The 21314-nt window shown below is 36.0% G+C and overlaps 1 protein-coding gene across 1 annotated transcript in view; it reads left to right on the forward strand.

The window, feature by feature from the left end:
- Positions 1-378: 378 nt before the first annotated feature.
- Positions 379-21314, forward strand: part of LOC148945463 (angiotensin-converting enzyme-like) — a 129007-nt gene continuing 108071 nt past the window's right edge. The window contains exons 1-2 of the mRNA XM_089099407.1: positions 379-530; positions 8122-8259. Coding sequence (XP_088955533.1) covers positions 429-530; positions 8122-8259 — 240 coding nt within the window. The 5' untranslated portion in view covers positions 379-428. The remainder of the gene's footprint in view (positions 531-8121; positions 8260-21314) is intronic.

The raw sequence follows: 21314 nt of genomic DNA on the forward strand, positions 1-21314 counted from the left end.
TAATGCCAATGTGTTTCACGGCATTAATTTGATTTGATTTTACCCGAATATGATTTGATAAGAAGATAATTATAATGTTAATGATCATGGCTTGGATTTTAGAATTATTGTATATGATCAGTTAATTTGCATTTACGTCATGTCGTCTGCCAATATTCAGCCAAGTGAAAATAAACTTTGGTATTTTAAATCGGCTAAATCAAGCTGTTTAGTTTTTTGGTTATTATATGCTATTACATTTTAATTTCGTATGCATACACAGATTTTGTGGTAAATAAAAGAAGAAAAGATAAAATAACTGATCCGAAACGAAGACTCATAAGATTTGATAACCGTTATACCAAATATGTTCCCATTTTCACATCAGATGTTTCAGTTTCATTAGTGGTATGGTCTTCTGATCTTTGCGAGTGTCCAGTTGTTCAATAATGAAGTTGTCGGGTACAATAATTTTGGTTACGTTCTTGTTTCTTGGATATCCAAAAGATGTGCGAGGAAGACGTCGAAGCTTAAATCATAAGTATTTACAGGTAAGGTACTGGGTTTGACCCCGTTGGAGGCATGCGTACACGACCTGACGGGTCGGCAACGTTAAGGCAGGAGGTTTATGGAGATTAGAATAGATAAAGAACTTGGAACCATTGAGGGAAATTCATTGTGGATCAATGAGAGAACTGTCGAAGCCAAGACTTTGTCAGTGGCCTGATCCAAAATTAAACAGTGTATGAATTTTTCTAAATAACAAAAGGGTACTTGGGCAATATATGGGCCTTTACAAGGGAACCAGTCACGAAAAATCCGTTTTTGACGGGTTAACCGCTATAGAGTAATACAATGATTGCGTGGTTTTCATTGTGTATACGATATTTAAACTGTTGCTTTTTGGGGTTTAGGGGGGAAAGGTACCTAGGTTAGGTTACGTATTTAATATATGCTATGCTTTACCCCCCTAATGTGCAAATATACAGCCTAAATTTGTTTTTTAACTGTTATATATTCATCCTATTTTATTTTTTTTCATTAGCATTAACCAAACATGACTTTTTAGCAAGGCCCATATAATGCTCAAGTACCAGCAAAGGTTACATTAAACGGTAGCAGTGCAGTTTATCTCTACTTCTGAACTAAAGATTCTAGTGACAAAAGTATAACACCATTATATTCAGAGAATTTATATTTGTTTGATTCTCAGAGTTACTTCCAATTTTGCTGCATCGTAGCTCCCCCCTCCCCCTAACGCCTTGATATAACCCTAGGCTATATACTAAAGTTTGTCTTTTTTTTAAGTTGCACTATATGGCATAACAAACCAACTTTTAATGAGAAACAATTACAAAAAACAATTTTAGCCAAAACATCAGTGAGCCTTAGGATATAGATTAGTTCTATGCCTAGGCATTAGTTAAATAGGGGGGGGAGTCCAGGAACCATTAAACTGGAGCCGGCTCTGCTAAATATCCGAGACCTACTCGATAACCTGCACGGTTACACATAAAACGAAAAAACAAAACAAAACAAAAAACGAATATCTGCCCGTTCTATTATTTCAGATCATGATAGACTTGATACTAATCCTCTCTAGCTAGGGGGAGATGAGAATTTTTTTTCCAGTAAAATGTGCAAGCAAATAATTCTCCACGATAGGTTTTGAGAAAGATTTGACTACGTGTGATGACAGAAGATGAAGATATAACCCCAAAAATTATGTTTATAAGCAGAGGATTCAGGAGAGTTTCCCTCCCTTTCCTTGAGTGAAGTTTGACTATATGAAGTTTTTACTTTAATTTAGATAAATCTGTCTATTTCAAAGAGGGGGTTCCTCCTGGGTTTAAGTACTGTTTTATTTTGTGCTGTTTTTACTTAAATTTGGGGAACAAAAACCCTTTATCGAAATTTCGGACAGCTTAAATATTAAGTATTAAGTATTAAGAAACTGTAAAATTTATTTACACATAAATAACAACGCTAATAAAATCTCGGAGCAAAAACATCGGTAACATGTTTTAAAAAATCTGATCATGTCTAAACAAGTTTGATTGATTTGGATTAGTGGCTCCAACCGTATCCCAGTTTGGTTTCCCAAAAGTTATACCCATATTTTCTATTCTCTTGTACCTATGAATGAAATTTTCATTTCAAGAAGAACGCCCTATTCAAGAAATACTGCCTGCATGACATATAACATTAAACCATAATTAAAAAGTAGGCTACACATCGACAAATATGACTGACAAAACCAAACCAGAACCTATATTAAAAGTTGCATCTCTATATGAAGAAATCGAGGACCTTATTGTGAAAAATTCACGAAAAAAAAACAATAATTCATAGTGAGAAATTTCTAAAATCGCCAAAAACCTAAAATACTGCATGAACTTCTGATTATTCGTATGTCAAAGCATCCAATGGCGAGATATGAATTAATAAAATACTCGTGTCTCCTAAAATATTCGTATCTCGTATCTTGAGTCAATCTCCATTAGAAACATTCCATGAACCTGAAAACAAAAATTTCAATGTTAACAAAAATTCAACGTCAATCTTCCATTTTCAACAATATTACAGGGAAAAAAAACCGTTGCAATTACTATTCCTGCCAATTCATCACACTGAAATAAGCCACGTTTTTTTGGCTGAAGGAAAAAATGGCCTTCAGCCCAATGCCAAAGATGGCCTTAGACATAATGCCAATGATGTGCATTTTGGCCATTCGTCTGGGGCGAGACAAAAAGTAGGGCGTTCCCGAACGGGCTAGAAAAGGTTATAAGAAAGTACTAACGGAAATTAAGGAAAAGTATTAAAAGTATTAAGGAAACACCCCCGAAAAGTCATAGAACTTTAATAAAAATCACACCATCGAATTCAGCGTATCAGAAAACCATACTGCGGAAGTTTCAAGCTCCTATCTGCAAAAATGTTGAAATCTGTATTTTTTGTCAGAAGAAAGATCACGGATGCATGTTTATTTGTTTTTTTCCCAGGGGTGATCGTATCGATCCAGTAGTCCTAGAATATTGTAAGAGGGCTCGTTTGAACGGAAGTTAAAAGTGTATGTGTGTGTGTGTGTGTGTGTGTGTGTGTGTGTGTGTGTGTGTGTGTGTGTGTGTGTGTGTGTGTGTGTGTGTGTGTGTGTGTGTGTGTGTGTGTGTGTGTGTGTGTGTGTGTGTGTGTGTGTGTGTGTGTGTGTGTGTGTGTGTGTGTGTGTGTGTGTGTGTGTGTGTGTGTGTGTGTGTGTGTGTGTGTGTGTGTGTGTGTGTGTGTGTGTGTGTGTGTGTGTGTGTGTGTGTGTGTGTGTGTGTGTGTGTGTGTGTGTGTGTGTGTGTGTGTGTGTGTGTGTGTGTGTGTGTGTGTGTGTGTGTGTGTGTGTGTGTGTGTGTGTGTGTGTGTGTGTGTGTGTGTGTGTGTGTGTGTGTGTGTGTGTGTGTGTGTGTGTGTGTGTGTGTGTGTGTGTGTGTGTGTGTGTGTGTGTGTGTGTGTGTGTGTGTGTGTGTGTGTGTGTGTGTGTGTGTGTGTGTAACTAAAGTTTAGGTAATAACTTGCAACTCTAGTAGAGGACTGTCATAATAATAATCTGTATTTAAAAGCCAATTAAAGCCATATACAAAAAGACAACTACTAAAGAAAAATTACACTTCATTTACCTCCTTCCCATCAATACAAAATTTCCTACTGCCACAATATAACGGGGAGTCCTAGACCTCATTAACTTACAAAGCAGCCTATCTTCCCCCTCCTGGATAATTAATCCCCTTAAATGAGAGAGTTGCTTACACCAGAGGAGGAAATGGCCCAACTTATAATCAGTCTCCCCACATCTCAAGCAACTACACCCTACCTCCGGACCTTCCCTCTTTTTCCTTACAACCTTAGTATAAATTGGAAGACAATTTGCTCGAATCTGAATCCAAATCCTCAGATATTTTATCGGCAATCCCAGCTTGAAATAAAACTCCTGACCAAAATTCTCTTTTACTTCTCTATACAAAGTAAGACTCGGAGATTTGTCCACAGCTGCTTGCCATAGTTGCACTTCTTGGTCTTCAAGTCTTGCACTAAATTTCTTGAAGAACTTTTCACGATCTTCTGGCCCTTTTCCCTTCTCCCACGAACTTGAAAATCCATTCTCATCTAATATCCTTTTGATTTGTGGTGACCATGATGTTTTGTTAAACTGAAGGAGAAGATCTTCATATGCTGCTCGGGCAAGTCTGGGGAAGTTCTAGAAGTCTTAACCAAAATTTGATGATTTGGGTATATCTTTTCAATTTCAGGTTAAATATACCAAGATCACCTTTTAAAACTAACGGATGTGTTGCATTGTGTAGGCCAAAAACTCGTTTATAATATTGAAGTTAAAGGGTTTCTAGTTGCTTTGCCGGCTGGTACCCCCATATTTCTGATCAGTAATGTAGGATAGGCATAATTTTAATATTAAATATATGTTTGTGGAGGCTTAGTTCACTTATTTCTGCTGTTAGTGTGCTTCTGTATATACCAAATAAAGCATTTCTTCCTTTCTGTGCCATCGTTGTAATATGACTCGTCCATTTTCCATTTTGACAAAGGATGAAACCTAAGTATTTGGCCTTTTCCACCACTTCCAGCATTTTTCCATTCAATAAAAATTGCGGTGCTGATTCCAAGGGTTTTTTGCTAAAAATCATGACTTGGAATTTCTTGACATTCACCTCTAGTTTCTTCTCTTGCAAATATTTTCCAAGGAGATTCAAGAGAGTTTGTAAATCATTATTTGTCTTTGCCAGTAATATAATGTCGTCTGCAAATAGTAGCATTGACATATTCAAATTTCCCAGTCGAAGAGTAGGTGCCCGTCTTTGTCGGAAATAAGGAACAATATCATTAACAAAGATAGCAAATAATTTTAGCGAAAGTGTACTTCCTTGGCGCAAACCCTTTTTCGAGAAAAATGGCAGAGATATTCCCTTCCTAACTACTTTCACAAAACTTTTAGTCAATGAATACATAGATGATAGAATTTGTAAAAAAAAGGCTGGTAGGCCTAGATTTGATAAAACATTCAGCAATAAAACACGATCTACACTATCAAATGCTGATTTCAAATCGATTAGGGCCACATATAATTTTCCTTTACCTTTGCAGTGCTTTTCTACAAGAGCATTAATAACAAAAACTCTATCAGCCGTGGAATGTATACGAACCCACCTTGTTCTTCTTGCAAGATTTTTTTCTCTTCTATCCACATTCCCAGCCTTTTATCTATAATTTTTTCTAGAACTTTTCCAGCACTGTTTAGGAGGCTTATTGGTCTATAGTTATTATGTGCAGTGGGATTACCTTTCTTATAAAGTGGGAGAATAAGCGAGGTTTTCCAGGTCATTGGTCGCTCCCTCTTTGAAATTACGAGGTTAAATAATGAGGCCAAAAAAGGTAAAAGAACGGTTCTAAATGCTTTGAAGATCTCCACAGGAATTCCATCGGGCCCGGGAGCTGAATCACCTCGTATTTTGTTAAGTGAATCTTCAATTTTTTCCGGGGTGATTGGGTCGCATAACACGTAATCTTCCTGGTTCAGAGATCCTGGGTATCTTCTTGTAGTAGTTTGAAGTAATCGGGCCAAGTTTCGGGGGCGGGCACCTCTGACTGTAGGTCTTTTAGCCTATCTCTTTTTATGATTTTCCAGAACTCCCTATTGTTATTTTCTCTAAAGCAGTTTAAAAGAGTGGCTTTTTCCTTGCTTGTATAATTTTACTTTTTCCTTTTATTTAATTTGTTGTTCTCTTTAAGTACTAAACGGTAACTTCCTAGTGCCTCGATTTTTGATTCATCATTCGGTGCATTCTTTACATTTTGTAACATTTTATCCAAGTTAACGTTTATATATATATATGTTGTTTAATTATAAAATTGAATAGTTTGACAGATGACTTACATCTGAATTTTAGATATTCCGGGACGCGACTTAAATTGAATCGTAGGCTAAGGCCGCACTCATGTTATGTATGGAACAGAGTCCTTATAAAAAAAATTAAACTATTGAATTAACTATAAGCTTATGAAAATCTATTTACAACATAAAGCGAAAATATGTTATCTTCAAATGTCGCTGGTTTTTAACATATGGTATTTTTGTCTTAATTGGTATGCCAGTTACCGTATGACACAGTTTTGAAGAGGTATTATCGTTATTTTCAAGGTTCTTGAATATATTTATTCAAGTTTAAGCTTAATTATTTATTATTTTAAGTTAAATTTTTTTTATTATAAGTTTTAGGTTTTAGGTTTCATTTAATAGGTTTTAGGTTAGGTAAATAGGTTTAGGTTTTAGGTAAATTTAATAGGTATTAGATAAACCTAAATAGGTTTTAGGTTTTATGTTTAAGTTTTAGGTTTGAAGTTTAATTATAAGTTTTATTATCAAGTTTAACTATTATTTTAAGTTTAAGCTTAGTTTTAAGTTAAAAAAGAAAGATAAAATTTTTCCCTTCTCTTAAGCGAAATGCTATTGTCCAAACAAAAACGTGAAGTTTTTCAACAACGATAATGAAATTTTATAAAACCCGACAATGAATGATTTTGATAAGTCATTAATGTGAATTGAATTTAGAGCTTCTTTTATTCCCTGCTTGGCAAGTATTATCTGGTCAGTGGCGTCACCGTCAAAGACATTAGTGGGGCTAGTTACAGACCCTCCTCCTAATATCTGGAAACTTATATGTAAAATACACTGGTAGAACCTACTATGGATAAACACTATACTTGGATTCTTCCACTCATGATTAAGATCATTCTTTTATCATAAGATTTCTTTCCAAGCCCCTGTAGCTGGGGCAATAGCGTATCCATAGATATAAAAAAAAAAAAAAGAAAAGTGCCAGGTTCTGCTAAATTTTGCGATCGGATTTTTCTCTGAGCTGCAGTTACGAATATTTTCGATTTTTAATATTTAAAATGGAAGAATAGTATAAATAACGCAAAGTAACCATAGCCTGAGCTCTGTTCAGTTTTCTATTTCTGTATGTGTAGCCTACCTGTGTTTAGGGCTTTGTTATGGGCAATAATTATGGGTTATGGGCAATAGTTATGGGCAAACAAATGGTTTTAATCAGCTAAGTTGAAATCTTCGAGATTCAAAAGATTATCTTTATCCATGGGCATATAGATGAAATTGAGGGAGGTGGACAACGGGAAATATGCCTTGAACCATAAATTATGGCGTTCTCAGTTCTAAAATTTTGAACTTTCTAGGGAGGGGGGGATATCCCTTCTTTTAAAAGTTATAGTGTTTAATTATATTTAGATTTTAGAAGGTACTTTAGAAGCTATGCAGTATGGCTTCAATGAAGGTGTATCCGTAAAACGCTGAAGAAATTAGCATATTGCACTTAGCCTGTCTCTACAACGAGGACAGTCAAGGTTTTCCTTATTTTTGGTGTTTTGCAAGGGAACTGTCGCTATAACTTAGCGTGCGCTTAGCATAAGCGTCTGCATTCTTACACAATAGGCTTGGGCGCAAAAAGACCGTTTTTTTTTCCCCAAACCGTCCCACCTTGACTTGCAGAAATAAAAATACTAATTTTTAAGAATTACTTCTCCTGTAATAAATCCTTTTTAATCTTTGGTTTTCTTAGAAAATTATTTAGTAGCTTGGCCCCTCTTTATTTTCTGTAAATATTTCTGCTGGGGTCCGCAAATATGGGTCAGTTAAGCAATTTTATATTAAAAAAAAATCATTTCCTTAAAAAAAAAAATCGGAAGGTGGAAATATTCAAATTTGTGGGAAAAATCTTAAAAAGTTAAAAAAATTAAAAAAAACAATAACATTGCAATAAAAAACAAATTGATTTAGAAAATATTGGAAATTTAACTCCATTTTGCTATTCAGAAATTGTAAAATTGAACAGGAAAAAATGACACATTTGGAGACAAATAAATGAATTGAAGAGTAGAACTGGTGCTGTTAAACTTTTAGAATGCTATGGTTTAACGTGTTGTTCACATAATTGTCTTAATTTGGGTCTCTTGAAGGTCTTAAGGGGGACCCCCCTACTTTATTTTCCTTCATTTATATTTCAAATAAATGTCTTATTATCAATAACAAAAGTTTCATGAATGGCAATAATTTTTTTTTTTCGATTCCAGGGCAACAACACAGATGAAGCAGCAGCTCTTCGATTTCTTGTTGACTACGACAAAAAAGCCTCCGTCGTTTGCAACTTTGTCATGTCCTCACAATGGAACTACAATACGAATATCACAGATGTTAACAGGCAGCAAATGGTAATTACTGATCCACTTCGCGGTTGTGTTATTCATTTTCCAAAAAAAGGCTGTAATGCTTACGGGGTATAACTATGGCCGATTTAAAGGAGCTTGCAACATATGGTTCCTTGTGCATTTAATTCATGTGTTTAAATATGGAGCATAAGAATCATAGTAAAAGGTTTTTCAAAGCTTTTATCCAAGTCAGCGCACTGAATTGATCTCAAATAACTAATTCCCATAACAATGATCACTCATATAGATTTACTGACTTAAGTAAATCTATTTTTACTCCCCATTAGTTAAATTTAATGCGGCACTGCTAGTCCTTAACAATACACACATTTAACACATAGTGCTTGGTGCCATAGTGCCACATTAATGAACTTTAGGCAACCCCAGAAAGAGCATTTGATCGTGGATTTCTATGAAACTAATGCAGCGTAGATCCTCAAAAATAATTTAGTTAAATATATTATTTAACTTGATATTATTTCCTGAGGCGAAAATAATTTCAATGATTTAAAGAAGATGAAAATTGGAACTTGGAATGTTACGACATTAAAAAATTACTATCGTATCGACATTTTGACTGACGAATTCAGACGATTCGAAGTGGATTTATTAGGAGTTTCAGAAACTCATATCCCAGGGATAGCAAGCAAGAAAGTAGGTCATATAGAATTTATTTACTCAGGCGGGAAGGATGGGGTTATATAGGCAGGGAGTAGGGCTCATGATGAATAAGGAAGCCGCTAAGTCTTTTTAAGGCTGGGAAGGTATTAATAATAGAACACTCAATGCTCATTTTATGATTAAAACGTGCAGGATATCAGTTATAGTAGTAAACTGCCCTGTAGAACCGACTGACGGAGATACTAGTGACTCAGATGAATTTTACTTACAGTTACAGGAGCAAATAGACAGGGTCCAAGGTAGAAATAAGATGTTATTACTGGGAGATTTTAACGCCCAGGTTGGTAGAAATAGGGATAGATGATATCCCAGCCTACGTAAATTTGGTGTACGAAAAAAAAATAGTAATGGATACAGAAACTTGCAATTTTGCAGGTATAACAATCTAGTTATAAAAAATGCGGTGCTTGGTCATAAAATGGCTCATATAATAGCATTGTATTCAAGGGATATTAAGACAGCAAACCTCATTGATTACACTACTATTAACCAAAGTCTAGCAGGACCAAGACAAGATGATAGGGTATATAGGAGTGCTGCTATTGATGTTAAAAGTAAAGATCACCATCCAGTAGTGTCAAGGGTTAATTTAAAGATGAAATATCGGAAGGGTAACTACCTTCCGGGAAGTTATGATGTTGGTAGACTCCAGGATAAGAATTTGAGAGAAACTTTCCAGGGACAGCTGAATACTAAACTTCAGAGTTTAAAATTTGATAATGTGGAAGATAGTTGGAATAATTTTGGAAAAATAATTTGTGAAGTTACTTAGGGAAGAAAGCTAGGACTGTAGCTAATAATATTAGTGAAAAAGCTTTATGTCTAATAGAAAGGAGAAAGGACTTGCACAAGAGTTATCTGAGTAATAGATCATATGAAAACGAAAGGAATTTAAAGAAAGTGGAGAAAGCATTAAAATATGAACTAAGGAGGTGTAAAGTGGAGGCCATGGATAAAATTGCCGAGGATCTGGAAGATGCAGCTAGACGGCATAATAGTAAAATTTTGTACTGGCACGTTAACAAATTGAGAGGGAGTAGTCAATCCGGACTTGTCCCAGTTAAAGATAGGAATGGGGTCGCAATTAGCGATAAGGAAAAAACTAAAGAAGATGGGCCGAACATTTTGAGAACTTGCTTAACCGAGCTAGAGATGCAGGAAAAAATATGGTGGAAAATGAAAAAGTTTGTGATACCCTGGATGTGAAGGAAGATTTGTTTTGTGAGGAGGAATTAGCAACAGTACTGAAAGGATTAAAGAATAATAAGGCTCCAGGTGCTGATAGGGTGGTAAATAATTTTCTTAAATATGGTAGCTCTGAGGTTAGAAATAAGCTATTGAAGATTATGAATATGATTTTTGAAAAATGGGAAGTACCTAACGATTTTATGAAAACCTTAATTAAGCCACTTTATAAGAAAGGTGATAAAAGTGAGTGTGGTAATTATCGAGGCATTAGTCTGGTCTCTGTGGGTAGCAAATTACTTAGTAATATGATACTTTTTAGACTGAGAGATGCCGTAGACAAAGTCTTAAGAAGAGAACAGTGCGGTTTTAGAAAAGGTAGAGTATGTGTCGACCAAATTTTCACTCTTAGGCTGATAATTGAGAAGTGCCAGAGTTTTCAAACACCTTTGGCGCTCAGTTTTATAGATTATGAGCAAGCGTTCGATTCTGTTGATAGAAGAGCTTTAGTAAAGGTTTTATCCTTGTATGGTATACCAGACAAATACATTAAAGTGATTAGTGCTATGTACGAGAATAAGGCTGCTGTGGTTAAGGTAGGAAATGAGGTGAGCAGCTGGTTTTGTATTAAATCAGGAGTTAAGCAGGGTTGTGTTCTATCCCTATTTATATGGATTACTTTGATTGTCTTTGTTTTAAGGAGCACAGGAAAGGCAATGGGAGACCACGGAATCAAATGGGGAGGAAAAAGTCTCCTGTACTTGGATTATGCTGATGATTTAAGCATCCTAGATGAAAGTGTGAGCAAAATTTATGCAGTTTTAGAGGTTTTGCGAGTTCAGGGTGCTAGAATTGGTTTGAAAATTAATGTTAGGAAGACTAAGTCACTAAGGCTAGGAATAAGTGAAGATGAAAAGGTGATGTTGAGGAACGAGAAGATCGATCAAGTGAATAGCTTCACTTACCTAGTAGTATTAGTACTAGTTGTAAAGAAGGTGGGTGCAGTGAAGATGTTAAAAATAGAATAGCCAAGGCTCAGGGTGTTTTTTCACAGTTAAAAAAAAGTCTGGAAGAATAGGAAGATAAGTCTGCAAACCAAGATTATAATATTAGAAGCTACAATGATGACAGTGGTCAAATATGGCTCTCAAACAGTGGTCAAAGCATGGACGCTCCGAAAAGCGGATGAAGATTTGCTAGATGTTTTCCAGAAATTGCTTAAGGATTGTTCTGGGTACCCGGCTGACTGACCGTATTTCAAACAATAGGCTATACGAGAAATGTGGTTCAATACCGCTCTCTAGGGCTATAATGAAAGAAAGGTTGAGGTGGTTAGGGCACGTTGTGCGGATGAAGGATGACAGATTGCCGAAGATTGTTCTTTTCGGCCAACCCTCTAGGTCTAAACGGAAAGCAGGTCGTCCCCGTCTGGGGTGGGAGGACGTCATAAAGAAAGATTTAAAGGAAATGGGAACTTCTTGGGCGGGTGTAAAAAGGGAGGCTTTGAATAGATTGGGGTGGCGGAAGAGCGTGCGTAGCTGTGTTGGCCTCAGGGGGCCTGGTGCTGCGGTGAGTTGTTAGTAGTAGTAGTAGTAGTAGTATTATTTAGTCTTATGATAAATAAAAACTGGTTTAAAGTGAACACTGTTTTTCAATAGTTTATTGCTAAAACTCTAATGCCTGGTATAATTTAGACAAAATATATTGTATAAATTGAAAAATATACAAAATCAAAAGGAGAAATAAAAAGAATAAAAAAACTTCATCTGTTATTGTCTTACAGAAAACATTCTCGGAGTAGGCTACATGGGACGATGAGTCAAGGACGCGAACGAGAATGAGAACGGGAATTTGAGAGGTGGGATCACAGACCCCCCTCATGTACAGGATGATGTATTTTCGTTTTCTCTTTTAATGCCACTTTTTACTTTTATTTGCATAAACTTGTTTTCTTATGTTTATGTTTATTTTGAATGTAAAATTAAGGGCTATCCTTAATGTTGTGGTTGGGCTATCACCTTCGTTATACTAAATGTTAAATATCTGTAACTTTACTTCGAGAAATGTGCTAATTTTAGTGAGCTTGTTTTTCAAAATAAAAAATGAGTTTTCCTAAATTAGAGTGGCACGGTACAAGCCCTCGCTCTTCACACACAAGCTCTACTTTTTATCACAATATTTTTATTGCTAAAAAAAGTTTTATGCTAAAACACTACCGTTTCCATAGAAAGAGGGTAGTTGTCCGTCCCTCTACATTTATATTGCACGCCTAATTTAAATCTATTTCACCAAACGAAAAGAGGTCAACGGTTTGATCTACTTTACATATTCATCTCAAGCACCTCTCGTAGATAATCTAAAATTTCGACCTAACCTCACCCCCCCCCCAACCTAAAAAATGGGTATTCTGGTCTCTGCCCTAATATCTGGTGTGTAACAATGCAATACCCCATAGCCGTCAGTTTCACTGAAAAAAATGTTTATAAGAATAGTTAATTATTCGAGTGCAAGGCCGTAATCCAGGGGGGGGGGGTATGGGGTTTTAACCCTCAAATTTGTGTCCAATTTGTGAAAACGTGGCAAAAATGCCTGTAAACAAATTTTTAATGCGTTTTTTAAGGTTTATTGTAAAGCCTCCTCCCCCCGAATAAAAATCTTGAATACGCCCTTGTTCGTACACCTCATATATAAGGTAGAATATGTCAGGGCGGTCTTATGAAACTGGAAGGTCATTTAAATAGCATTTCATAGTTCTCATCTGCCCTTTTAAACACTGTTGCGGTCTAAACGTGTTATCTTAATTTCTCTTTTATCATACGCGCCCTTAAAGCAATCAAAATCCCAGCAATCATTTATTCTCAGCAAATTAGCCACGACCGCTATTTCCATTCACTGATTATGTACCAAAATTGATAACCCATGAAAATTGCCATAAAAAAATTCCAATCCCTTTTTGAGGTTGACCGTCACCATAAGCACTAACATGACACTTACCGGGTGAGAAACAGGGTATAACAAAATGGGGTTTTTGTGTTAATCGTTAAAAACTGACTTATTTCGTCAAAAATAAGCTAGGGGCTGCCATGTCTTGTTTAGTTTTTTTTTTTCGCCTGGTATGCGAAGTATCTCTGAGATGCAAAACAACAAAGGTTCTACACTCGAGTTTCTCAAAACTATAATGTCACGTCCAGAAGACGAATCCTCTTTTGTTTCTCATATATTTGGATCTACAATTATAAATAAAACCTTACTCAAGTTGCTGTGACCAGGTTGCCTGAGATAATTTCTGGCAAGGATACCTTCATCTCTTTTTTTATGATAATTTTCAACGAAAAACTCACAGATGGGTTTCCAGGGGTACACCCCCTCCCTCTCGGGAGCGCATTTCAAACGGAGATGCATTGTCTTGCTAGGCTGTTCTTCAATTACTCAGTGTGAGGTCTTTCCTTTTGCTCTTAATTCGACCATGCATTAACTATGTGTGTTCGACGCATTTGCTTGGCTAACGGTGGCACTTGCATAATTAGCTCGTCGTTCTGGGGGTGCTAGACGTACTTTTTGAACCAAAGCATTGACGTCGCATGGAATCTCTTTCTTAGATGTTGTAAATCCGAACCGATTGGAGAATCACCCTTGAGACCCTACGTTTGATTTTTGGGAGTGGTGTCATCAGGATTTTGGAAGCCCATTTGAAGAATAAGCATCCATATTTGGTGTTAGATTTAATAAATGGCTTGGACAGTAATAAGTGAACTGGATGTTTGCTTATTTTTTCTACAAAAAAAAAAATCAATCCCAGCTACCCTTCACCGGAGTATATGACTTAATTAAGATATCTTCCCCAAGAAAGGTTTGAGAAGAAACAAATTCTCAAAAGTCGCTGTTAGGCAACTCACTCGATGTCCTAACCTTTCAAAATGAAGTCCATTTGCTGACTGAAGCCTTCGATCGGTTAATTAGTATCTATTTATTCTTAGATGTATTGATTTTGACCATCCAGAAATCAGACCACTTTTCTATCTTTGGAAGACCGAGTTGCAGCGACAGGGCGGTATGTATAGAGTCATCATGCTTTTAGACTGCTTTATGGACCGTAGTATCTTCAGGAAAATTTTGTATGGGGTTAAAGAGATTCTTCCTTATGTCAATATGCCAAATAGAGTATGGATACCGGGATATTAACCTGAGGAACCTCAGACTTTAGTGTGTACTCACTGGACGTACATCCATTGGGGACTTTGTGGAGAGTACGATCTCTTAGGAAACTATCAGGAAACTCAAGTAGACGCCTATAAATTTCGTGTGCCCTGAGATTAACCCCCTCCTGATGCTTGACATTAAGGCCGTCAATTGTCTAGCATACCTAGTGAAATCCATGCTGCCTATCGATAGTAAGGTTAGTAAAGTCTGGCTTGTAAAGAGCTGGAAGAGTAAATGACAGTGGACCGGACACCTAAGAGTGTAAAATGATACCATTTGGTATCTTAACTGGACTGGACTATGTGGTCAGGTCCAGGCATTATAGAGCCTGCTGGACTTCTGAAGCAGTCCAGCATTGGTAGGATTGGTGTCTGTCTAATTAATTAATCATGAACTTCTTTTCCATTATCTTCAAAGCTTGAATACTCAGCAACCTCTTTGGTAAGAGCTATAGTCTTCACCCAAAAATTTCGGGTTGTAATCCCGTTATTGCGAAAGGGCTAATGAGTGTCCATTTTACGACAACAATACCACTATAAAAACTATCCTTCTCTCAATAATTTTTTTCTTCGTCATGGTCATTTCTTAGTGTTGAAAGGGTATACCAACCTGCTTTCTACTGTACGTGATTGTTTGCAGTCATCTTATGAAAGTGGTAGGCATTGAAGAAATTTTTTGCATTCTTCTGCATCTAAGCCTGAGAACTAGTACTTGAATAATTAAACAAAATGAGAAACCTAAGGTCTTTCACTGTTTTTGGTGTTGTATTTCTTCTCATCACCTTCATTCATTTTTTTTGGTATTTTAGCCTTGATCCTTCCTTCTTAAGTAAATTAATAAATAATGTGAAATAAGACATTTTTTATTTGAATATTACTGATATTAATTCAATAAAATTGACGCAAACAAAATATGTTTCAATCTAACTAGATTTAATCTCTTCTTAATTTACTTTAAACAAAATTTTTTTAATCTGAATGTTGAATTTGTTTTTTTACAAATACGAATATGAAGTAAGAAGGAACATTTTTCGTAAAATATTACTTTGCTTAACAGGAAAACAATACCAAGTGCAATTTTCCACCTTTATTCCTAACTAAGCTGTTATTAACAAATTTGACCAAAACACAGGTTTTCTCAATTCTAAGGAAATTGCTACTATTGTTCTCGTTATACGTAAAACTGCTGGGGGAAAAGAACGAAAGTTATAATGGATTTAGGATGCAAGAGGAAAAAGCTGTAAATTTTTATATTCTGTAATTTATTCTAAGGTTTTTTCTTGTTGTTCTTTTGCATTTCATTCTCATACTTGTTTCGAAAACGTAACTGATGGTTAAAATCTGTGCTAGCATTTAAGGGTTCCATCTTCAGTTTCTATGGGCCAGTACATGTCTACGAATTTATGCTATCATTTTTCTCTGGATCAATATTTTAGTTTCTGCTCTAATGTTCTTCGATATGTTGAATTATAGGACTTTTCTTCTTTTTTCTGTAGCACAACACACAAAAATAGGTACTTTCCTGTCGTATGGTATAAAACACAGAGATAATGCATATTGCCTTTCGATGAAATGATAAATCATAAAAGGCAAAAATAAAAGGTAAACATAAAAAGGTAAAAGGTAAAGATAAAGGTAAAAGTGTGTGCTAGAATTAAAAGTAAAAGTGTGTTTATGGGTCATGTAAAGCAACCTTAATTATAAGATTAATTTCAAAGCTGAATCTATTTAGTAAGATAATTGTGAAGCAACAGATCTGGTCCCAAATATTAACACCTGACACTTCTTTATTTATAAAGATCTTTTAAATTTAATACACATTTCAATAATTATACTGAAACGCCATATTTGTTTTCATAGATGAGAACCGGTTCACTGCTAATCTGTTAACACCAGTATCCATTTTAACAGAATAATTACAGAGTGAAAACGCATGTGTTTTTTTTCTATGCTGTTTATACTATTAGGAAACAAATCCCAGAATGGTGAAATGGTGAAATATCAAAATGTCCATTGCTTGATCGAGTCAACACTAGAAAATAGATAACATTAAGACTTAAAATTACTCACATCTGAAATAAGTCTTAAGAATTTGTATTGGGAAGAGGGACTCTCGGGATTGCGCCATTCCCCCTCAAAGCTTTGCTTTTTTCGTATTCGCAATAATTTCTTATGTTTTTATATTCCATACTTTTTCGGCCAGCCTGTTCCCCCGAAAAATACAAATCTGGAAAAGATCATTATTTTTTCGACAAAAAAATTACGTCCTATTAAGCTATTCGTTATTACAAACTTGAAGTGTAAAGTTCCTTAGAAATAATTAGTATTCTATTTCAGGGAGGTTTTCACTCTATTTTTGGGGATGGGGATCAACTATATTGATTTTTAGCTTATAGCCACCCCCTGTAAGATCTAAGATGTGTATTTATTATTAAGTCACAATACCACCTAAAACCCAATGTTTATGCCATTGGCTTCAACTTATAGCTATGCCCTAGCAAAGGCTTTTGCCGCTAAAGTAGTATCTAAGCCACAGTTTATAGAATTAGCAGTATGATCATTCTCTATCTCTCCCATTATAAAAACCCGGACGGGGGTGCGAGTGCTCCGGAGAACGTTTTTGCAGATAAAAACATAGGCGTTATCAGATCTTTTCTCGGGTAGACAAGTCAGATTTCTCTTGGACACGAAAGAAGTGGAGACCCGCTAATACGAATAATGCACTTAGTAGCCATTTCTCAGTGATTGACAATAACAGACTAATCCGCTAAGGCAGAAACAAGTGGGAGGAGTTTTTTGTTCGCACCGAGACCGAAGACCAGAAATTATCTGCGATAAGCTTACTGTCTATAAACTGTGATCTAAACGTAGCAACTATGTTAATATTTATTAGCCTTTAACTTACTTTCATGAAGCAGGGCCTATTCCTGCCATAGTTGAGGTAGCGAGAGCAATTTCTAAGCAGATGACTTAAGAAATAACTTTTTATGATCTTGAGTAATTTCTAGGTCCAACAACCTGTTCTGATCGTTCAGCTGGAGCTCCTCTATTGAAGTTCTCCCTAACTTTTCCTCCCTCTCTAGTAGCCTGACGAGGGTTGTTTTGGTATCTTCCTCGCTTGCGAAGACCAGGAGGTGTACATCATCAAACCTCATGAGGCAGCTTTCTATCCCAAATTCGTACCATGAAGTCCCCAATACTTTTCTCTCCACTTTCTAATGTCATTGATGATGGGGTTTCATTTATCATGCGATAAATTTCATCGTTCCTCATTTTGTCTCTCCAGTGTATACTAAAAATGGACCTTAGGTAATTTGTTATCAAATGCTTGGAGTTGTTTTTCTAACAACGCATTAATGGACCCAAGTTTAACAACTATATGTAAGGAAAAAAGAGACATTGCACGGAAAGGAAGAAAAAGTCACGTTTTGTGCAGATGGCAGATGGCATATGGCAGATAGTATTATAGCGCTTTAATCAGATTTAAAAATTCCATCGGCTTCTCATCATACAGTATAACCTTTCATATGATTTTACGGTGTATTGAGTCGAAGACCTAGAGAAAGTCAACAAAATTCATTGCCATGCATTAAGTCCTTCGATTACTACTATTGGGCTACACATTAAACAGTTCGTGATAACGAACTGTAAGTAAGGAGCGATCCGGCTCAATAGTAACTGAAACTCTAAAAACAGAATTTTGATATTAATAGATACATCACAAGAATCAGATTTTATTGCTGATTTCAAATATATAAGTTTCATCAAGTTTAGTCTTACTCATCAAAAGTTACACGCCTGAGAAAATTTGCCCGATTTTCGAAAAAAGTGATAACACCCCTTAAAAGTAATAGAAACTTAATGAAAATCACACCATCAGATTCAGCCCATCAGAGAATCCTAATGTAGAGGTTTCAAGCTCCTATCTGCAAAAATGTGGAATTTAGTTGTTTTTTTTTCCAAAAGAAAGATCACGGATGCGTGTTTATTTGTTTTTTTGTTTTTTTTTTCCCAGGGGTGATCGTATCGACCCAGTGGTCCTAGAATATCGTGGAAGGGATCATTCGTTCGGAAATTATAAGTTTTAGTGCCCTTTTAAGTGACAAAAAATGGAGGGCAACTAGGCCCCCTCCAACGCTCATTTTTTTCCCAAAGTCACCCGATCAAAATTTTGAGATAGCCATTTTGTTCAACATGGTCAAAAATATAATAAATATATCTTTTAGGATGACTTAGTCCCCCAAAGCCCCTAGGGGGAGGGCTGAAAGTTGTGAACTTTACCCAATGTTTACATATAGTATTGGTTATTGGGAAGTATACAGACATTTTCAGGGGGGATTTTTTCTGATAGTGGGAGGGGGGTCGGTGGTTATATTGGAGGATCTTTCCAGGGAAGAAGTTTTCATGGGGGAAGGTACATTGCTATGAAGGGGGCCCCGGATTTACCAGCATTATTTAAAAATCGATCAGAAATTAAATTTAAAAAAAATAAGTTTTTCAACTGAAAGTAAGGATCAACTTCAAAACTTAAAACGAACAGAAATTATTACGTATATGATTGGGTTAGCCCCATAGTCAATACCTCGCTCTTTAAGCCAAAGATTTTTTAGTACTTTCATAAGAGCTATTTATTCTAATTAACGGCCTTTGTGATTAAGAGGTCATTTTTAAAGAATTTGAACAAAATTTGAACTTTAGCGTAAACATCGAGGTATTGACTAGGGGGCGAACCTCCTAATATACGTATTAAAAATATATGAATATAGAAGTTCGCTACGTAAGTTACTTCGTAAGATATGTATATTTATTATCAATAAGAACGTTCGTAAATGAAATTTAACAACTTTTGAGAAAGCCATTTAACCAAATAAAAGTAAAATTAATATACAAATTTTGTATTAATTATTCATGTGCGATTAGCCAAAATCAAAGCTGCATTAATTCAAAAACGTTCAAAAATTAAATAAAAAAACTGGTTTTTTTAACTGAAAGTAAGGAGCAACATTTAAACTTAAAACGAATAGAAAATTATTCCGTGTATGAAAGGGGCTGTCCCTTCATCAACGCCTCGCTCTTTACGCTAAAGTTAGACTCTTTCTCAAAACGCTATTTTTTAAAACATTAAAAACTTTAGCGTAAAGAGTGAGGCGTTGAGGAGGGGACAGCCCCTTTCATTCATGGAATAATTTCTGTTCGTTTTAAGTTAATGTTGCTCCTTACTTTCAGTTAAAAAAAAACTTGTTTTTTTTTATTTAATCGGGTCACAAAACGGCCTCTCCTGATGAAATTCGTGCTGCTCATTCATTAGAACTTTTTTCACTCTAATCTTATTCTGTTGAGAAATATTTTTTCAAGAATGACTGGCAGCTGACCATTCACTCGCAACTTTTTCTTCGTGTCAAATACATGACAGAAGTTCAAACATGGGTTTCAATAGATCTAATGGTACTACACCTTTGCTATCGTCCTTGCTGCTTTTCAAGATATCTAGAGCCTCTTCGAATTTACTAGGAAATTGAGATCTCAAAATACTTCAAGATCAAATATCAGTATGTCAGGGATATTTAGAGCAGTTCGAAACTTCTGACTTAAAACCTTTTTTAAACGCTCCGAGGTCGAGCTGTTATTCGTCATAGTTCTATAAAATCTTCTTTATTTTTAACTTGGGTCAGAGACATCTTCGAAGCACCCGCTAGTTCCTTCGCTACTACACAATTTTCCCGGCTATCTGCCCGTCAGGTGGATTCTCCAGCCCTTTCAGCAGTAGCTCCCAAGTGCAAGGGCGGATCTAGGATTTTTTAGGGGGGGCAAAATAAGTTGATCCGATAAACTTGCGTTAATTAAGTAAATTACACTACTTTAGACTACGTTAAGGGGGGAACCCCTCGCCGCCCTGGATCCACCACTGCCTAAGTGCCATCCTTCTCGCTCACAGTTGAGGTTTTTGCTTACCTGTAGAGACGCCTAAGCCGAGCATTCAGGTCCTCAATATACTCTCTAGTACAAATAATGTTATTTTATGTTGTCTACTAGAATTTTAAATCTAACCCTCTGATCAATGATATCCTCTATATAAGTCCTTAGGTTCAATATCTCTTTTTATATTATATCTCACAACTGTTTGTGCCCCCTTTTTTATAGAGATTTAGTGATATGTTCTGACTGCCAATTGCTGCACTTAGTAGTGAAAACTTGTTTGACCAAGGTAATATAACATTTGCAGTGTATGTGTGCCCAACAGTATCCTCACATTAAGCAGTTCACTGACCATTTCCGCCTAATTAGAGTTTTCTATTTCTGTTTCTGCTTAATAATGGCAAATTGGTATCTGAAATAGCGAAATATCCTACTGCCCCCTAGGCAGCGTGGCCTATGATTTACACCTAAAATGTGGTAAATTTTGCTCCTTGTTAAATTATTGGGGGACTTTGGGGTATACTTATGTGTCTGTTCATGTGGATACCCTGTCAAGCCAGCAATAAGTCCACGAGTAAAGCAAAAATCAATTAGCCCCACACACGCCATTGCTGTTGATTTCCCCATATCCGTGTAATTTGTATGGAAGTTAGGGGGATTGCCAATAGTTAAAGCATACAATTATGCCATTGATAGCACTTCAAAATAGCTGCGACAACTCAAAAGACGTTATGTTACATGACATAAATGTTACATGAGAGGATAAAAATCGGAAAATTTACTGTTTCCAACTGCTATTAACGATCGTTAGGTTATTCAAGGAGGGTTTTCAGACCTCGACGGTAAGAAAATAAGAAATATGCTATCGAAAGCACCAAATTCCAACTATGTAAAGCAAGAAAAGCTAGGGCATCTTTTGTCCAGAAAACTTAGATTTATTGACACAAACTAGATGCAGGAATGTGGATTAGTTCATATCTATCAACCAGGCTTAGCAGTTTGAAATTTGATACCAGTTCAGCATTAGAAGAAACTCAGAGCCTTTCATACTTCCACCGGCTAAGCCTTGTAAAAAGG

The sequence above is a fragment of the Artemia sp. Qi Xiang Cuo genome, chromosome 13 (assembly GCF_049724085.1).
Source record: "Artemia sp. Qi Xiang Cuo chromosome 13, ASM4972408v1, whole genome shotgun sequence".
Classification (NCBI taxonomy): Eukaryota; Metazoa; Arthropoda; class Branchiopoda; order Anostraca; family Artemiidae; genus Artemia; species Artemia sp. Qi Xiang Cuo.